This window comes from Zingiber officinale, chromosome 2A (assembly GCF_018446385.1).
Source record: "Zingiber officinale cultivar Zhangliang chromosome 2A, Zo_v1.1, whole genome shotgun sequence".
Classification (NCBI taxonomy): domain Eukaryota; kingdom Viridiplantae; phylum Streptophyta; class Magnoliopsida; order Zingiberales; family Zingiberaceae; genus Zingiber; species Zingiber officinale.
The window spans coordinates 136,885,097-136,906,248 of NC_055988.1; the positions used below are offsets into that span (position 1 = coordinate 136,885,097).

Below are 21,152 nucleotides of genomic sequence, written 5' to 3' on the forward strand. Positions count from 1 at the left end.
TAGCAAGGTGAAGGCTCTTCAGGACATGCCACCGCCCAGAAACATGAGGGAAGTACAGAGGCTGACCGGTCGGATTACAGCGCTATCACGCTTCATCTCCAAGACTGCCGACCGGAGCCTTCCGTTCTTCAAAATCCTCCGCAAAGCTACAAAGTTCCAATGGAATGAAGACTGCGATCGGGCCTTTGAAGAACTGAAGACGTACTTAAATTCCCTACCTGTGCTGGCCAAGCCAGCTGTCGGCGAACCGTTGCACATTTATTTATCCTCAACCGAGCAGGCTGTGGGATCAGCGTTAGTCCGGTCGGGAGGTGAGGAGCAACCTGTATATTTCCTTAGTCATATCTTGAAAGATGTTGAAACCCGCTACACCGGACTCGAGAAGTTGACCTTTGCTCTGATCCTTGCCGCTCGGAGACTTCGTCCTTATTTCCTGGCGCACACGATTATCGTCAAGACCAATAGCCCGTTGGGACAAGTGCTTTTAAATCCAGAAGCTTCCGGACGGCTCATCAAATGGACAACCGAGCTGAGCGAATTTGATATCCAATATCAACCCCGCTCGGCTATCAAGGCACAAGCCTTAGCCGATTTTGTGACGGAGGTGCAGGACCCGGAACCTGAAGCTGTGCGGAAAGTGTTCGTGGATGGATCGTCCACTAGACACGGGAGCGGAATTGGCATAGTTTTGCTGTCCCCACAAGGAGAGCGAATGCAGCTCTTCGTCCGGCTAGATTACCGAGCGACCAACAACGAAGCAGAATATGAAGCCCTTATTGCTGGATTGCAGGCCGCTCGGCACGTTGGAGCCGTCCGGGTCATCCTCTATTCAGATTCCCAGTTGGCTGCTCAGCAAATCTCGGGGATTTTTGAGATAAATAGTACAAGGCTCAAGCTCTACGTGGAGGCTATTGAAAAACTTAAGCTCAACTTTAGGGAGGTGATTATTCAGAAGATCCCCCGAGCGGAGAATTAAGTGGCGGATGAATTGGCCAAGATGGCAAGCGCGTTATCCCCGGTCGGCTCTCAGAAGCCGATCGAGCAAGTATCTTTAGTAGCACATGTCGATCGGATGGAGGGCATCACATACCTGAGCGACTGGAGGACAACTATTGTGGAGTTTTTGCGCTCGGGAGCTACCCCATCCGACCGGGAAGAAGCTCATTTACTGAAGAGAAGGGCTAGTCGGTTCACCCTCGTAGGAGATCAACTCAACAAGAAGGCCTTCTCCCGTCCGCTCCTAAAATGCGTCAGCTGGGAAGATGCCGAGTACATCCTTCGAGAAGTGCACCAAGGTTCGTGCGGTGGACAACCAGGCGGACGGTCGTTAACCAAGAAGATTTTGCTAGCCGGGTATTTTTGGCCAACACTTCAAAAGGATGCTGCCCGGACCGTTGCAAATTGTCTATCCTGTCAAAAGTATCACAGCATGTCCCACCGACCGGCAGATGAGATGAAAGCATCAACTGTGGCCTGCCCGTTCGACCAATGGGGGATGGACATCGTGGGACCCTTCCCCATGGCTACCGGGCAGCGGAAGTTCCTATTGGTGGCGGTCGACTACTTCTCAAAATGGGTAGAAGCTGAGCCACTTGCAAAAATATCCGAGCAGATGGTTAAAAAGTTCATATGGCAAAGTATCATCTGCCGCTTTGGCATCCCAAGACGACTCATCTCCGACAACGGACGTCAATTCACGGGGAAGCTGCTCGGGAAATGGTGCGAAAGTTATGGCATCGAGCAGCACTTCACATCGGTGGCATACCCCCAGAGTAACGGTCAAGCCGAGGTAACCAACCGAGAGATTCTCATAATTTTACGGGCTCGGCTCGACCATGAAGGAGGCAGCTGGGTAGACGAGCTGCCGGGCGTCCTATGGGCTCTCCGCACGACACCAAAGGGAGGAACGGGCGTCACTCCATTTCACTTGGTATATGGAGGCGAAGCAGTCATCCCGATTGAAGTGGGGGTGGAGTCCGTTCGGGTACAAAATTATGATGAAGACAACGCCGAACGGAGGAGCATGGAGCTAGACTTGGTCGAAGAGGAAAGAGCTAAAGCGTCCGTCCGGCTGATGGCGTACCGGCAACGTATGAAACAGAACTACAACCGGCGCGTGATCCCCAGAGCCTTTCAAGTAGGCGACCTAGTTTGGAAGAAAGTCAAGCCGGTCGGAGATGTCGGCAAGTTGGAAGCTCCCTGGGCAGGACCCTTTGAAGTGGTCGAGAAGCTCCGTTCGGGCGCTTATTACCTCAAGGATGCGGAAGGTCGGATGCTGGATCGGCCATGGAGTGCAAATCACCTTCAACCATATAGAGCTGGGTGAGAGGTGCGCTTTTGCTCTATTTTGTGTAAATTCAAAATAGCTGTACTCCTTTTATCGCAGGAAACAAATTATTCCCAAGGCATTCTGTGTTCATAGCCGAACGGTTGGTTATCCGAAGGCCCCTGAGCCGCTCGGCCGGGAGGTTTATATATACAAGCTCCGACGTTAAAAATCGGGAGACGGTCCGGCGTCTATAAACCCTCCGGCCGGGAAACCGGGAGATGAGCCGGCGTCTATAAATGCCCGAGCAGAAGACCGACGAGCTCCGTCGTTAAAGATCGAGAGACGGTCCGGCGTCTATAAACCCTCCGGCCGGGAAACCGGGAGACGAGCCGGCGTCTATAAATGCCCGAGCAGAAGACCGACGAGCTCCGTCGTTAAAGATCGAGAGCCGCGCCGACCGGCTATAAATATCCGCACCGACGAGCTCCGTCGTTAAAGATCGAGAGCCGCGCCGACCGGCTATAAATATCCGCGCCGACGAGCTCCGTCGTTAAAGATCGAGAGCCGCGCCGACCGGCTATAAATATCCGCGCCGACGAGCTCCGTCGTTAAAGATCGAGAGCCGCGCCGACCGGCTATAAATATCCGCGCCGACGAGCTCCGTCGTTAAAGATCGAGAGCCGCGCCGACCGGCTATAAATATCCGCGCCCACGAGCTCCGTCGTTAAAGATCGAGAGCCGCGCCGACCGGCTATAAATATCCGCGCCCACGAGCTCCGTCGTTAAAGATCGAGAGCCGCGTCGACCGGCTATAAATATCCGCGCCGACAAGCTCCGTCGTTAAAGATCGAGAGCCGCGCCGACCGGCTATAAACCCTCCGAGCGGAAGACCGTCTAGCTCAGACGTTAAACCGTAGAGACGAGCCGGCGTCTATAAATCCCCGAGCAGAAGACCGACGAGCTCCGTCGTTAAAAATCGAGAGTCGGTCCAGCGAATATAAATACCCCGGGCGGACGAACAAATATCAGAGAATAAGAAACCGCGGAAACCACAAGTATTAAAACATTTAGGCCCGCTCGGGCGTTGGTCCTTCGATACTTGCCGTTTGTTGACTTCACACAGGCTAGATACATGCAGAGCGAGTAGGCCCTCCCGCTCGGACTTTGTTTAATGGGTTAAGCTGATCGGCCGCGTGACGGAGAACACTTAGAGCATGACTAACTCTAAGCATAAATGTTAAGCAAACAGAAGAATATTATGGATAATGATCAGGAAGACGCAAGCAAAGACATAATTGCATTAAAGGGAAAGCATGCCGAACGGCAAGTACAAAAAGTTGCGCTGGGCGTAAGAAATGCAAAAACAAGATAGAGACGAGGAAGACTCTTCACTCGGGGTCTTCGAAGTTGAAGAAAGCGTCCGGGATATCGTCAATCATAGCCGCCAGATCTGAAGAGGGAATGCTCAGGTCAGTAGGAAGGTGCCCCCCCTTCTTCAAGTACGCCATGGTGACCTTGACCGCCTCGGCGAAAGTTGAGGAGACGTTGTCACCGAATTTTGCGCCGAACCGCTCCGAGCGGAGGTATTCTTGGCGCGCTGCTGCCAAGCGACTCGGCTCTTCCTCCTTATATTTTCTGAGCGCCGCCCGGGAGGCAATTAGCGAGTCTTGGAGAACTTTCTGGTCCACCTCCGCTTTAGTGCGTTCAGCTGAGCGCCCATCCCGTTCGGCAGTTAGTTGGGCTTCCAGCTCCTTAGATCGCTGATCTAGGGCTCGGACTTCAACTTTCATCTTGTCCATATCAGCGATCGCCCGCTTCTTCCGGCTACTGGCGTGCTTCACGTCTGCGTCGCGCTTCTTCACCAAGCCTTCAAGTCGAGCCACCTCTGTAGCCAGGTCGGCGGCCTTCTTCTGTTCGGCCTCGCGGGCTTGTTTCTCCCGCTCGGCCGATGGACCCCCCGAGACTTGGAGTTTTTCCATGAGATCCCCCAGCTCGGCCAGCCGATGGCTAGTGGCGATTTGCTCAGCCCAATGCTGTAAGGGAAATAATAAAATCAGGAACCGAACAGTAGCATGGAAAAGGAAGAAAAATAAACCTACCTGAGTGGCCTGCTGCATGTGGTTATCGCCGAGCTGCTTGGGTGTCATGAGGGCCACCCGAATCTGGGCGTCCTCGAAAAGTTTGGCGAGCGGACCCGTCAAGGTTATTTCATGAACGGGGCTCGATGGCCGATCGGCAGACAATAAATATTCCTCCGATGGGAATCGAAGGGTAGTCTTGATGGTCGGGTGGCCGGCCGGCACTTCTTCAGCCGCAGTCGCTTGGCCCGAGGACTCCCCTATGGTTGAAGTTTCGCCCAACCGTCGTAAGCGACGACGAGTCCGTGGAGGAGAGCAAGAGGGTTGTGCGGTGGGTGAGGCCACGGGGGTCCTGATCTGCGACGGCGTGCGATCTGGAGAAGCGATCTCGATCGACGCCTGGGGTTCGCCCTCTTGGGTCGGCGGAAGGCTGGAGTCTCTTCGACGTTTCCGCCGAACTTCCAGTGGTGAATCCCCGGCCTGGGGGACTCCCAGCTCGGCTGGAGCAGAGGAAACAGGATCCACCTCAACCTCCGTTGAAGCGGATGGGACAACTTCTGTTTCAGGGGCGGACTGCGCCCCCCCCTCTCCCGCATCTGCCGGGCGGCTGGGGATGAGACCCCGCTCGGCGAGTTCTTTTTTGGTAGCCGCCTCAATTTCCACGGCCTTCAATTTCAGATGATCGGTAGCCTTGGAGCGCCACATGACTTCAGCTGCAGTGGAAGAAATTAAAATCAGTTAGACAAAAAAGGCGAAGAGAGTAAAGAGTCCTTACCCATGCAGTAGGGGAGATTGGCCCGAACGGGAGATAACCCAAAAATGTACAACACCCCCTTGAGAAGCAACTGGTCGATTTTGTACCGCTGACCGGACAAGCAGTTTGCCGCATGAAGGTAGGCCGGATTGCTTCTGAATTTGCCGAGCTCCGGTTGGGTCGGCACAGCGGTCTGCCATTTGGTTCGGAAGGCTGGCCGCTCGGGAAGCCGTATATAGAAGAAGAACTCCTTCCAGTGCTTGTTGGAGGTCGGCATGTTCTCAAAAAACTTGAAGCCTATTCTACTTTGGAAAATAAAAGTACCCAACTCGGATTGTTTGGGGTAGAAGAAGTAGTGGAATATTTTGGGGTCAAGTGGGATACTGTGCAGCCTAAAGAGGACGACCACCCCGCTCAGTAGCCTAAAGGAATTCGGTACAAGTTGGCCGAGCGGGATGCGGAAATAATTACAAACTTCTAAAATAAATGGATGGGTAGGAAACCTAAGGCCACCCTGGAATTGGTCCAGAAAAAAACAAATGGTACCGATCGGCGGGTTATGGGGCCAGTCGGTCGGGTCGGCTACAACTATTTCATGGTCGTTCGGGATCCCGTAGGTCCTAACAACGCGCCGGGCGCGCTCCTCATCGAACCTACTCTCCATACTCGTATACCATGGACCGTGAACATGGGTAGCGGGTTCGGAAGAGCTCGCCATCTCGAAGAGACAAAAGGACAGCAAGAAATCGAAGGAATGGAAACGAAAGAGAGGTAAAATGAGTAGGGAAGACCTAGTAAGCGAGGAAAGAAGGCTCACTGAGAAGGAGACGGGCGGAAAAGATCACCGGTGAGATGGTAGCCGCCGAAAAATAGGAACTGGATCGCCGGAGGCCGCAGCAGAAGAGTCAGGAGGACAAAGCACGAGCAAACGTGCGACAGAGGAGGGGGACTGAGGCTTTATACGGCCGAGGTCGATCGGCCTCCACCGTCCGATCCAGGTCGCGAGAAACAAGGACGCCATCGGGCCGTCCATTTCAAACGGTGGCGTCCCATCATAAGTAACGCTGCTGCCACGCAATGGTCGACGCGTGGCACTGAGTGATCCGGCGCATTTAATGTGCACCATACCACGCACGTGCAGCCTTAATGGAATGGATTGCCGCCGTTCCCGAGGGGATTCGGACAGGCGGCAACGACGGCAGGCCGCATGAGTCACATCTGAGCGAGCGCCGAACGGCTGAATTCGGCGCACACGCCGAGCGACCTGTGGAATACTTTTAAAACAAAAGGCGACGAGCACCCGCTCGGACATACAGTCCAGTCAGTCGGACTTAAGCGCCTCCTTCGACTAGACTTGAAGGGGAGGCAAGTGATCCGGCGGTAAGAATGGGGGGCCCACAGATGGGGTCCCGTCCGAGCGGAACCAGAGATTACCCAGCCAAAGGTTTGGGTTGCCGACGCCAGAGCAGTAGGACCGGAGCCGAGTGGCCGAGCGGAGCAGTGGTTAGCCGAGCGGCCTATTCACTCGGCTCGGGATATGGTATGTCAGTAAAGGCATGATGATTAGACTGTACGCAAGATGACACTATTAAAGGCCCCACCATCACGTCACGGAAAGGTCGATACAGTAGCAGTATGGTCTTATGGATGCCCTTCTGACAGGCCCACACCTAGGCATGGTCGAAAGCAGGTGATTGCTTCGATTGGTGTGCCCAGGCTCCTTCGAGAGGTCTATATAAGGCCTCCACTTCTTCAACCGGAGGTACACGAATCTACATTTTCTAAGCCACTTTCTTATTCTTTCGCCTAACTTGAGCGTCGGAGGGCCGTCGCCGGGACACCCCCCGGCTCGGTTTTGTTGCAGGTTCGCCGGAGCACTCGAGGATCCAGCAGGGAGCGCCACGTCCCCAGCGTCCGTTGACTCCTGGTTCAGACAGGATCATATATAATTTAATTTTTAATAAATATTTAAATTTATAATTTATATTTATTAAGCATGTTTAGACTCGATAAAAATTTAAATAAACTCATGAGTCAATAAATTCATTAAATAAAATTTGAACTCGATTTAATTATAAATGAGTTAAATTCAAATATTCTAGAGTTGGATTCGACTCCACTTAATTACACTCTTAGCCAGATGATTCAAAGTGATGATGTCAACGTGTAAAAGTTCGATTCTCAACGGATAACGGAAACCTTATGACTTATCCATCTTCTCAGCAGCTGTCGTAACTTGTCTGTGACCGGCGATATGGAATCATTTGGGAGAAGCGTTATCGCAGTTGAAGCTTCCGGGAAATTTCCTCACCACTTGAATGAACGGATTGACGCCTTTTTAAATCAATTATTTATGGACAAATATTAGAAGACCAGCTCTATATATGACGGAGAATAGTGAGGTACGCATCCAGATCTAGAAATGACGGAGAATAGTGAGGACGGAGAACATCCAGATCTAGATATGACGGAGAATAGTGAGGTACGCATCCTTTCTAATTTCCCAGTCCGACCATCCCCTCGCCCCGGCGAGGAAGACGGCGGTCGACTGATCCATCTCACTCCCTGGGATCTGAAGATGATCTCCGTCGACTACATCCAAAGGGGCTTGCTCTTCCTCTGGCCGCCATCGCCGGACGCCGACGCAACCCTTAGCATTTCCCGGCTCCGCGATTCCTTCGCCGCTGCCGTCGACCGATTTTTTCCCTTGGCCGGCCGCCTCTCCGTCGCCAACCTATCCAATTCCCCTCCTTCGCTTTCCATCTACCTCAAGTGCAACGACGAAGGAGCCGACTTCATCCACGCGTCCGCCCCAAGTGTGACCGTCTCCAGCATACTCCACTCGCTCTATGTGCCCCCCGTCGTGCGATCCTTCTTCCCCCTTAACGGCGCTCTCAGCTACGACGGCCATTGCTTACCACTTCTCGCCGTCCAAGTCACTGAGCTCGCCGATGGGATCTTCATCGCTTGCTCCCTCAACCATGCCGTGGCTGACGGCACTGTCTTCTGGAACTTCTTCAACTCCTGGTCGCAGATCTGCCGAAGCGGCAGCTGTCCCGAGGTCAGCAACCCCATGGCCGTCGACCGTTGGTTCCTAGACTCCTGCAATCCACCGATCCGTCTCCCGTTCGGCAGCGCAAACGATTTCATTAGGAGGCCTGTCTACGCTCCCGTGGAGGTGTGCGCCTTCCACTTCTCAGCCCCCGAGGTGGCCAAGCTCAAGGCTACGGTGAACGCTGAGATGGGCACCGACGGCCAAATCTCCTCCCTCCAGTCTCTGCTCTCCTTCATCTGGGTGTCCGTGACTCGGGCGCGTCGCCTCGATCCTAACCTGGAGACGTGGTCCGCGATTCTCATCGGGTGCAGGACAAGGTTGACTCCCCCACTGCCAGAAAGTTACCTCGGCAACGCGGTCCACGTGGCCACGACGCGGAATGTGACGGCAGGGGAATTGCTGCAGCGCGGGCTCGGTTGGGCGGCGTGGCAACTCAACCAAACGGTTGCTTCGTTCAATGATTCCTCCGTGCGAAATTACCTAACGGACTGGGTGGCGACGCCGTCGTTCGGTTACGTGGGCAGCAAGTCCAAGTCGAGTGGCCTGGCAACGGGTAGTTCTCCGAGGTTCAACGTGTATGGGAATGACTTCGGATGCGGGAGACCGGTGGGCGTGAGGAGTGGAGCAGCAAACAACGCAGATGGGATTCTGACTGTGTTTCCAGGGCCTGAGAAAGGGAGCATTATGATGGAGGTGTGCCTTTCGCCCGAGACGCTTAGCGCACTAGTCAAGGACGAGGAGTTGATGCGCATGGTCTCCCGCAATTAGCAAGTCTGCACATCGTGCAACATTTCCAATTCCAGCAGTTATCAGTACAAAACATGAACGGAGATGATTTAGCTAAAATCAGGTCGTCTCAAGGTTCCACAAGACCCTAGGCAAAAAAAAAAAAAAAAAAAAAATTCTTTGATAATGTTTTTTAAAAAACTAAAATTTTCTTTATTCTTTTTTATTTAGACCTGAGACACAGATTTATTTTTAAAAATAAATTAGATTTAAAAATTCATGTCTTGTAATTTGAATTTGATGATATTTCAAGGAGAAGGATGTCGATGTCGTCTTAGAGAATCAATGATGAAAGAGGTAAAAAATACATAGAATATTAATGAGAGAATGAGTAGATGTTTAACTAATTATAAAATGAGACGAAAGAAAAGAAATTAGATGTAATGTCTTATATAGTTATATTATAATTTTAGGATTAGATTGGAATTAATTGAAGAGTACAGTGGAAATTGAAATCAAGTAAAATCATTACATTGGAATTAATATAAAATTTGAAGTAAAATCTAGAGAACCTTGGAATGGAAATCAAAACAAGTCAAATTAAAACAAAATATGCAACTAGAACGGAAATTGAAGTAAGTCAAATTAAAACAAAATATGTATGCATGCGTGCATAATGCAGTTGGGGATTGCACAGTATCTTTTTTAAATACAAATATTAGATATTAAATATATTTATTTATTTTTAATTAATAATGGGTCTTAATTTTTTGGGGCCCTAGACATAGACTTTAATGGCCTATATCTTGAGTTGGATCTGGCCAAAATTATTAAAGGAGGGGCTTCATGCCACTGTGCGCCCAGATGCAGGAGCAAAGGAGTAAGGTTAATTTCCTTCGCATGGTAAAAAGGCGATTCGTTTATCTCTAGCATCCCCGTCAATCCGTCCCTAGGTTAATACGGAGGAAAAATAGACAAGGTTAATTTCCTTCAAGTTAATAAGAAAGGAGGGGATGTAATTCATGAGCTAGACATTCTTATTTCTTTCGCCCGTGAATTTTATAGTGCTTAATGATCAACTTTGTACGTGGTGGTATGGGGATGTAACATTCTTATTTCTTTCACCCGTGAATTTTATAGTGCATAATGACTCTCCCAAGGAGATAGCTAGCCTCCTAGTTTAACATCTCATCAAAAGTAGATATCTCAAGATGACTTCCCTAAACCAACTACGTACTCGTAGGAATTGGTGCTTTAATAGTCTCATGGATCAAATCCCTTATACCGACTTCCATTTAACAGTCTCTCGAGATAATAATCCCTGTGGAAATCATCGACGTCTACGGGAGTGTCATCTCCCTTCATCTCTTATAAATATTCAATGTTAATAGCTCAATAAAGGTATGCACTAGAAACCCTATCCTTTGAGAGATTTCCTATTGCTATAATCGTCCCCGACACCCTCTAACGAGCTTTCTGTTGATTATAGGCGAATTACATCAACCCTGGAATCCTGTTCTGTAGCTTTTCAAATCGTCCAACATCATCCAACAATTTGTAGCTACATTATATTTGACCATATTTGAAAATGATAAATACAGGAAGAGCTCAAAGATCCAGAGTCCGGCTAGCAAAATCGACCTCCGCTCCATAAGGAATGGATGTCATGCTATTGTTCAAAATTTAGCATGGCTACGGTTTAATAATTAGCAATCGAATTTAAATTTAATTGTTAAATTAATAACGAAAATTTTAAATTCATCATTATTTTAATATAATTTTAGCATGATACAATTTAGTATATATTAACATATACAAAATCACAATATCACACTAATATGCAGAATTATACTAGTAACCCGTTCCAACTCTATACAATTATAATACTAACACCAATCAATTTAATATTTAGTAACAATGTCCAAATCATCAATTTTAATATACAAATATTTATCTAAAAATATTTATGACAAAACACAACCTATATAATATACTCATCAATAGCTCTAGGGCCTTGAGTCTTCTAAGAATCAATACCATGCGGAGTTGAAAATTCAAGAAAAACATAAGGATGAGTTAATGAATGAGACAATATAAAACGAAACATTAAATCTTGCATTGACCGGTCTACTGGTACCTTGACCTGATGGTCTACTGTCGCTTGGATCCGATCTTCTATTGATTGCTTTATTGTGATGTCCCAAGCTCTCAATTCCGAGTTCTCTGTCCTTAATCCTTGAACTTCAGATGATGAATAACGCCCCTTGAACCTAGGAGTACACAACACATGATTAAATACAAGCTTTGCTCAAGAGTCAAGGTCGTAGGGGAGCTCTTTTTGCTTCCATCAAAAATCTCATAATATATATCATTTATAATATCGTGTGATGGAATCTATGGTTCCCCTCTCTCTATAACAAGTTGAGATGCATGTATAACTCTAACAGTCATATCATCCTATGTAAAAGAAAATATTATTATTATCTAATATACCAATAATAAAACTAGTCATTAATAAATGCGAGAGGTAATAAAGTTTCAATACTTACATCTATGGTATCTAACATAAATAAAAGTGTCATTTTTTTATGTGTACTATTAAATAACACTCAACAATCAGTTAGTCATTGTAAATTATCTTCTTGCATAAATAAATTTGTTTATAAATTAAAATTAGTTCATTGATAATTATAAAGAAGAACTTATATAAATTTATTGTAAACTCACATACTCTATTGCATGCTCCATAATATATCATGATCTAGCTGTATATTTTATGGCTCTCGTACTTGGGTCAGCAACATCAGTATTTCTATTATTTCGAGCAATGTCTTAATTTTATTATCATTTTTTTACCGTCCAAATTTTCTTCCAAACATCCCAAATCTCATCTAGTATATGAGATGACATTGTCTTCTTCTTTCTCCACTATTATAAAAATTCTTTGTATTATTTTTGACAATACAAATTTCATATTACTTTAAATTCAGCCTTATGTCATGGCTCCCAAATATATTTTTCCTACAATAATATTGAGAAAATTAGTATAAGTACAGTATGAATAATATTCCAATCCTTAAAAAAAAAAAAATCACAATAATAAAAATCTTTAATATCCGGATCTACATGCTTCCATGCATAACCATTAACACATTGACGTTCTTCAAATTTTTTAGTGATGTAAATGAATATGCTATGACCATTAGGAGCAAAACGGTATGAAAAAGTCTTTAATATTTTAAAATGAAAAAAATTATATAAATATGAATTAGTAATAACATCGATTATTTAACAATTCATAATGAAAATACTTATCACTAATAATTTTTAGCATAATCTGGCCATCTTATATCAGTGGATGATATGACATGATTATATTAACAAAATAATATTATAACACATACAAGTTCCAAATGCTAATCAAATTGGTACGATAATGTCCTATATGGGTGAACAAGTAAAATTTACATGTAAATAAAATTCAAAAATTAGTACAATAATGTTCTATATGGTCAAAGCTAGCACCATAGTATGCTATTGGTTTGAACATTTAACCACGACACTGTGGTTCTAAAATAAGTGTTGGATCGGAGAAGTGAGCACGTGCACCGGGGGAGGTCATGATTTATAGGTAGGGGGGGGGTGAATAGCACTCACCATTTTTTTCTCGTTTAAAAGCTTCTTTTATTTTTTCAGAATTAAGCAGCAGAAATAAACTCAAAAACACTCAAGAACACAAAATTACTTTTTTTTTTTACTTAATTCATAGCCTCTATCTGTTACTCCAAAACTCATGATCATTGATTTCTTTTTTATGGGCAATCCACTAGTTGTCTCTTTCTCAAAAGAGAAAGAGACTCGTCTTTAAAAAAGATGAGAAACGGTAAAACATTTATCATTCCTTTATAAGATAAAGCACAAATACGAAGTAAATACGAACAAGTATACTGACAATGTAAAGAATTTAAAGTTGAGCATGTTTGTCAAAGCAACGATTCATCGTAACATTGGTGTTCCAAAGAGAAGTGAGAATAGGAGCACTTGGCAATTAATGATGAAGCCTTAGCTCAAGGCTTTATTTTATACACCCAGATTGGTCAACCAATCAACCTGATTAGCATAAAAAATAAGATCCACGTCTAGTCAATCAATCTACCAATCTATAGGATCGGTCTACCTATCCAACCTTCATCCAATCCCCTTCTACCATGTTAGCTCGTCGATGATGATCCTCTGCCATGTCAGTACCATGGTCCTTATGTTTGATTGATTCCACGTCAGTTGGTTATATATATATATATATATATAATATATTTTTTGACGCACATCTACTTGTATTTCATACATATAATCTATGTTTATTGCACCCTATTTCATTATTATGTCATACTTCATTCTATTTATTCAAAGATCTGCTCTTTGCATGTTTTGATTAACAGGATACCATTTGGAGCGAAAATAGAGCAAAAGACACACATTGAAGCAACCATGTGCCTTCTTCCAAAACAAAGCCAAATAGGTCGTGCCTCCCACCAGAGGCCAAACAAGCTCAGGCAGTGTGAAATCACACGGTCATGTGTGTTGGGATCTTAGATGGCTAGAGGGGGGTGAATAGCCTCTTAAAAAACTTAGACAGAGAATTCTACACAAAAACTAGTTAGCACAGCGGAAGTGGAAAACTAAAACGAAGGAAGAAAAACACACACCCAGCAGACACAAAGATATACGAGGTTCGGGGATAACTTGCCCCTACTCCTCGGCGTGTCCGTAAGGTGGACGACTCCTTGATCTTCGGTAGATCGCACCCCGGATAACTTTCGGCTAAAGATGTCTCCTTCTCGGTGGAGCAACCTCTCAACAGAGTCTCAAGAAAGATCTAAATTAAAGCACGAGACTTACAGAAACTCGGTGGCAAAGGAGAATAGAAATGCTTACAACCACGCGAGTATCAGTAGCAGAAAACAGAGATCGCAGTTCACCCGAGAGCTCAAGAACTTCGCACAACAGCACAGACTTTTCTTTCAAGCTTTCTTCGTTGTTCTGTTCTTGTTCCCCTCTCGCTGTTTTTACTGCTTCTCAAATCTGATCTCTGCTGTCACAGATCTGGTCAAAACTGCGCAAAACAGCGCTGCAGCCAATCCCTCTTCCTCCTTACCTGGTTCTCTGAACTCACACCAATGATATCACAGTCATCACTGGCGTCTTCTGAGCTCGAACCAATCGCAATCAGAAACCCAGTGAACGTTGATGCCTCAGATGCATCTGTTGCAGCAAATCACAGTGTAAAGAGCACTTGTCTTCTTCTCTTAATGAAGCTCAATTTGAATTCAACCATGAGAATGTGACCTGCAACCTGCAAGCTCAAAAGACTCACAGTAGATGGTTAAAAACAGATGGTGAAGACAAATACGGCAATCAGAAAAAGTACATGCAAAATAAACAATACGTGGATCGGTGCACCGATCCACGCTCTGAATCATCTCGATCGGTGCGGACCGATCGATTAACTGATCGGTCCCGGACCGATCAGATGGCGCTATTGTTCAAATACGCGCGACGGTCGATGCGGACCGATCAGACGATAATCTGATCGGTCCGAGACCGATCGAGATAGCGTTCTTCCCAAGCGCTTACGGCCTCTGATCGGTCTCGCCGATCGATGGGCTATCGATCGATTTCGATCGGTGCGACCGTCGATAGCGTTCGGTAGCCACTGATCAATTCCTGATCGGTCGGCAGACCGATCAGGTGTCAAGGTTTCACTGGATCGGTCTGCCGACCGATCCAGCTTCTCGACTCAGTCCGGGTCGAGCCCTCTCTGACCTAGTCCGGAAAAATGAGCTCCCTAGCCCTTTCCGACTTTATCTGGTCCTAGAGAACGAGCTACCGAACCCTCTCTGACTCCGCATGCCAAGTTTCCTTCTTGGACTTTTCAACACCAGATGTCCGATCACCCTTGATCCATCTGGATTTTCCCTTGCCCGGCTTCACTCACCAGGACTTGCACCTAGCTTCACTCACTAGGGTTTTCACCTGGCTTCACTCACCAGGACTTGCACCTAGCTTCACTCACTAGGGTTTTCACCTGGCTTCACTCACCAGGACTTGCACCTAGCTTCACTCAGGTCAACCTAGTCAACCTGGATTAGTAATTAATCTGAGTTAATTATCTGATACAAACTTAAATCAGTGTCAACAGCAAAACAACATCCAGGTCAGACTGTATCAACAATCTCCCCCTTTTTGTTGTTTGACAACACGATTTAAGTTTAGATCAGAAATGCTCATATACCCATAATTTTAGGGAAATCAGGATCCTCCCCCTAAGACGGATACACCACCAAGTCAAAGACGGGAATCAAGATCCTTCCCGTTATCCTCTCCCCTAAAATCAAGCTTTCATACATTTCTAAACTTAGGTATCCTCTCCCCCTTTGCCAAACACCAAAAAGGTGCAAATGAGGTGACAAAAACTCAAAAGATTCCCCCTTAACCCATACTGCCTTCTCTTAACTGACCTAGAGTTCCCTCTAAGGTCACAATATGACAATAAGAAAGACATAAGATACAATCAAATCATGGCATAGAAAAAAAAACGATAGAAAATGAAGCATAATAAAGAGCAAGCAAATATAAAACTGAGTAACATAAATATATGAGTAGCATCAGAAGTGCAAACATCCAGGTCAGACTAACAAATAACATCCAAAATACATATAGACAAGGTGACACACAGACTATATCAATCAACGTCCTCAACATGAGGAGCATCATCATCATCGGCAGGAAGGGTGAAATCCTGAGGCGGCACGCTGGAGGATGGATAGCCTGGGTAAGACTGCGGAGGCGGGTAGCGTGCCATCCATCCGAGTAGCAACTGCTGTGTCACCACCTGATGACTGCGCATATCATCGAAGCGCTGGTCAATATGCCCGCGCAGGTCATCGTAGCGCTGGTCTATCCGAATGCGTAGTCCATCGAACTCAGCAACCACCATCTCCTCGTGTCGGTCAAAGCGACTCTCCAGCTCGGCGATCTGCCAGCGCAGATCAGGATCGGCCTCTCCATCGTCAGCAGCAGGAGGAGCAGCAACAGGAGCAACCTGTCGTCGAGGTAACTCACCTAGTGCCCTCCCATCCTTCCACCTAACTGTCCCATCCTGTCCTAAGATTCCAGACTTGGAAAACGCACGTTTCCCAAGTCGACAATCCTGCCTAACCATCTTTACTATCCTCCCCTTAGAGACATCAATACCCAGGGTTTCAAGCCAGTCAGTAATTATATGCCCAAAAGGCATATAGATGGTGTAACCGCTTGGCTCGCTATGGGATATGATAGAAGTATAGACACTCGACATGACATCAAAGTCAAGACGCCTACGCAACCCGTAAAGCATCAGACAATGATACGGTCGAATCTCTGCCAATGGTTTAGAGGTGATAGGTAGAAGACAGTTTGTGACAATTTTGAAAAGAATGTAATCAGGAGCAGAAAGGCCAAGGGCTGCAAATGTAGGAAAATCGACATCTAACTCATCTAATCCATCCGGTCTCGGATGTCCAAAGAAGTACTCATAAATCGAGTCAGATGAGACATCAAGAGGATGAGGCACGGGTTCAGGCAAAGAAGGATAGAATGAGAACACCGTCCCCGAACACATACGACAGCCTAAATAATCAAAGAAGGCAATTAAGCTGAAATCAACGTTTTGCTTAGCCACTCTTGATCTATAACTACCATCAATAGTCTGATGAAGGTTGTTATAGAATTCAGAAACTAGGTCAAAGTTGATATCCCTCTCTAAATATACCAAGGAATCAAGTTTATAGTAGGCTATGATCTCCGTAATCGCTGGACAAAACTCATTCATGTATTTTTGATCGACTGATCTACATGGAAGCAACTTGAAGGTCCTTTCCTGAAAGGATTTTTCAAACTGTTGGTTGGGAAATCTTCCCGAACTGGATGGTTGAGGTCGGGAAGGAGTAGCAGGAGCTTTGGATTTATCTTTGGACTTGGAAGTACCCTCACCCTCACCTACTGGTTTCTTTCTAATGGGACACAATGGGAAAAAGAAGAGCACAGGAGCCACCCGAAACACAAAGCCACAGATATGTGAGAAATGAAATCGAAATGCCAAAGTTCTAGAGAAATAGGAGTTACCTTGGTGCCATTGAACTCTCGGCTATAGCTTCGGAGGGCTAGAACTGGGACTAGTGTTCCGGCGTGCAAAGAGAAGAGAACGGATGAGCTGGTGGGAAGAGTCGGCTAGGGTTTCGCGTGAATGAGGGAAAGAAGGGATCGGGAGGTTTTAAGGGTTTAGATGGGTGTACAGTGAAGAAATGATCGGACGGTTGTCCGATCAGAAGATATCAGAAGCCTCCTGATCGGTCCCTGGACCGATCCAGGATCATCCTGATCGGTCCACGGACCGATCAGGAGACGATCAATACTCACTGATCGGTCCCTTGACCGATCAGCAAGATTCCTGATCGGTCGGTAGACCGATCAGAGATTGATCAGTGGCTTTTCTGCCGAATTGATCTGATCGGTCTCCGGACCGATCAGGGAACTCTCTGATCGGTCTGTAGACCGATCAGAAAGAGATCAGTAGCGGGCTCGAGCGTGCCAGGCTGACTTGATCGGTCCGTAGACCGATCAGTGTCTGATTTCTCCCGTAATTTCAGTAACTGAAAGTAGTAATTTCAGTAACTTGTGTTCGATAATTCGTGGGAGTTTCTCTAGGAAAACTCCCAAGTTCAGCACCTAGAACATGGAGGATCTACAAGCATAGCTCTTACCTAAAAGTTATGGTCTGAACATGTTTATAGCCCTAAAGTTTCAGATTCTCATCAAACAAAACCTCACACTAACTCCAACCATATGGAGTTCTGTCTTCTTGGTTCTTAAGAGTTCAAAACATATTTTTGCTAAACTCGTCTCTATGATCAGGTTCAAGTTTGTCAAAATATAGACAACTTGTCCTAATTTGCAATCAAGGCATGAAAGCTGAAATTCTTGATCCTTGTTATGTTTAGTTTCAAGTTTGTCAAAATATATCCAAGTTATTATTATTTCCTTTAATAACCTATCGTTTTATCAATCAAAGTCATGACATGAACCAAACAACAATACCAATCAACACATCAACCATCAACCATGATTAGAAAATTTCTAGGCAAAAGTCCAACCAAGATTCCTTGGTTGGAATATATGAGTACGATCTAGGAGCCAAATACACATGAATTATGTAATGGCCTTCCCCATACTCAATTTATGTCTCTTCAACCTAATTATTCAAGGGATGCATGATACATTTTGAATAATTTGGTTGATCCTAGCATCTCACCCCATTTCTAGCAAGCAAAAACATTTTGTTCAACCTTATAGTTTGTGTGAGATGTTCCCAAGTTGCCCAAAATCATTCCCAATTTCTCTTGTCATTTTAATTGTCCTTATTGATCATGATGAAGTCCTAAGGACCTAATGAGCCAAACACATCCCCAACTCCCTCCTTAAATGACTAAATTCATTTTCCAGAAGGGGTTTGGTGAAAATGTCGGCTAAGTTTGACTTTGACTCCACATATGTGAGCATAATGTCACCCCTAGCTACGTGATCTCTAATGAAGTGATGACGCACTTCAATGTGTTTGGTCCTTGAATGATGGACTGGATTTTTAGTTAGGTTGATCGTGCTAATGTTGTCACATAGCACTTGTACACCCTTATAAGAAAGTCCATAATCCTCTAGGGTGTGTATCATCCACAACAATTGTGATACACTCTCTCCCATGGCAATGTATTCAGCCTCGGTCGTGGAGAGAGCAACACAATGTTGCTTCCGACTTGACCAACTAACTAATGATGAACCTAAAAATTGGCAACCCCACTTGTGCTTTTCCGATCCAATTTGCACCCTGCATAATCGGAATCGGTATAGCCTACCAAGTCAAAAGACTCTGTACGAGGGTACCATAGACCTACTCGAATTGTGCCCTTAAGGTATCTCAATATTCTCTTAACTGCAATTAAATGAGATTCCTTGGCACAGACTTGATATCTAGCGCACATGCCCACAGCAAAAAGTATGTCAGGCCTACTAGCTGTGAGATATAGAAGACTACCAATCATGCTTCTATATTGTGTTAGATCAATTGGTTTCCCACTCTCATCATTGTCAAGGCGAGTGTTTGTCGCCATTGGAGTGGACACTTCCTTAGAGTCACTCATATTGAATTTTCTAAGCATCTCTTGAGTGTATTTCGTCTGATGGACATAAATGCCATCTCGAGTTTGTTTGATTTCAAGTCCAAGGAAGAATGTCAATTCTCCTACTAGACTCATCTCAAACTCACTTTCCATGTGAGAAATAAATTCATTCAAATAGCCCTTGTTATTTGAGCCACAAATTATGTCATCGACATATACTTGGGCTACAAAAATATTTTCACCATCTCTACGCAGAAATAGTGTTGGGTCTATTTGGCCTCTCACAAAACCCTTTTCTAGTAAATATGTTGACAACCTTTCGTACCAAGCTCGTGGTGCTTGTTTAAGCCCATAAAGTGCTTTCTTGAGCTTGTACACATGGTTTGGAGCTTCGGTATTCACAAACCCCGGTGGTTGTTCAACATAGACTTCTTCTTTAATAAAACCATTTAAGAAGGCAGATTTAACATCCATTTGATAGAGTTTGAAACCTCTATGTGCAGCAAAAGCTAGCATCAAACGAATGGACTCTAATCGTGCCACGGGAGCATAAGTCTCATCATAATCGAGACCTTCGACTTGACTATAGCCCTTGGCTACAAGTCTTGCCTTATTTCTTACAACTTCTCCCTTTTGATTTAATTTATTTTTGAAGACCCATTTAGTTCCAATAATGGTGGTCTTCTTAGGTCTAGGAACTAAGTCCCACACTTGGCTCCTTTCAAATTGACCTAGCTCATCTTGCATAGCTAAGATCCAATCAGGATCGTGCAATGCCTCATCAACTAATTTCGGTTCAATCTCTGAAATCAATGCGACTTCATTTGGCTCATTTCTAAAGAATGACCTAGTCCTAACCCCTTGTTGGATGTCTCCCACAATTTGGTCTTGGGGATGACTAGTGGCTATCCTAGATTGTCTTGGTGTTGGTGGTGCCTCATGAATGGTCTCACTCGGCACAGGCGAGGACTCAATATCAGGCAAAGAATCAAATTGAGTTCTTTGTTGCCTTTGCTCATCAACATCAGAGTCAACTTCGACTCGTTCTTCATTTTGATCATTCAAACTTAGATTTCTAAGTTCAAATTGAATTTCTCCTACATCCCTTGGTTGATCATTTAAGTTAGGGATTTCTTCAAAGGCTACATCAGAGGACTCTTCAATCAATTTAGTCCTATTGTTGTAGACTCGATAGGCTTTGCTGGTAAGAGAGTACCCGACCAGTATCCCTTCATCAGCCTTAGCCGTGAACTTCCCAAGATGATCCTTTGTGTTCAAGATAAACACCTTACAACCAAACACCCTAAGATGTTTAATTGTTGGGGGTCTCCCAAACCAAAGTTCATGGGGGGTCTTTCCTAAAAACCTATGTATCAATATTCGGTTTTGCACATAGCACGCTGTATTTACAGCTTCAGCCCACAAGTAACTCGGTAGTGAGTACTCATTAAGCATGCTTCGTGCAGCCTCTTGCAAGACTCGGTTCTTTCTCTCCACAACCCCGTTTTGCTGTGGGGTCCTTGGAGTTGAGAACTCATGTCTATACCCTTTTGCTTGACAAAATTCTAAAAACCTATGGTTTTGAAATTCACCACCATGATCACTTCTAATGGTTTTAATTGTTGTTGATTTTTCATTTTCAGTTCTTCTACAAAAAGAAATAAAAATATCTATAGTTTGATCCTTAGTTTTCAAAAAGAAAGTCCATGTGTATCTAGTAAAATCATCAATAATTACTAAACAATATCTACTACCATTCAATGAAATAACATTGTTACAATCAAACAAGTCCATATGTAATAAGTCTAAGGCAGTAGATGTACTCACAGTGCTTTTACCTTTATGCGGTGCTTTTGTTTGCTTACCCATTTGACATGCATCACATAGTTTGTTCTTTTGGTACTTGATGCTTGGCAAGCCTCGTACTAGTCCTTTGTTGGCCAACTTCCGAATGTTCTTCATGTTTACATGTGCCAACCTTCTATGCCAAAGCCAAGACTCTTCTTCTTTTGACATGAAACACTTAATCAAAGCATTAGTAGCACTTTTAAACGATACT

At 45.2% G+C, this 21,152-nt stretch overlaps 1 protein-coding gene across 1 annotated transcript; it reads left to right on the top strand.

Moving 5' to 3' along the window:
- The first annotated feature begins 7,441 nt into the window (after nucleotides 1-7,441).
- LOC122042407 (uncharacterized acetyltransferase At3g50280-like) lies at nucleotides 7,442-9,961 on the top strand. Its single transcript, XM_042602517.1, has 2 exons — nucleotides 7,442-9,767; nucleotides 9,862-9,961. The coding sequence occupies exon 1, from the start codon at nucleotides 7,524-7,526 to the stop codon at nucleotides 8,922-8,924; it is 1,401 nt and encodes a 466-aa protein (XP_042458451.1). The 5' UTR covers nucleotides 7,442-7,523; the 3' UTR covers nucleotides 8,925-9,767; nucleotides 9,862-9,961.
- The last annotated feature ends 11,191 nt before the right edge of the window (nucleotides 9,962-21,152 follow it).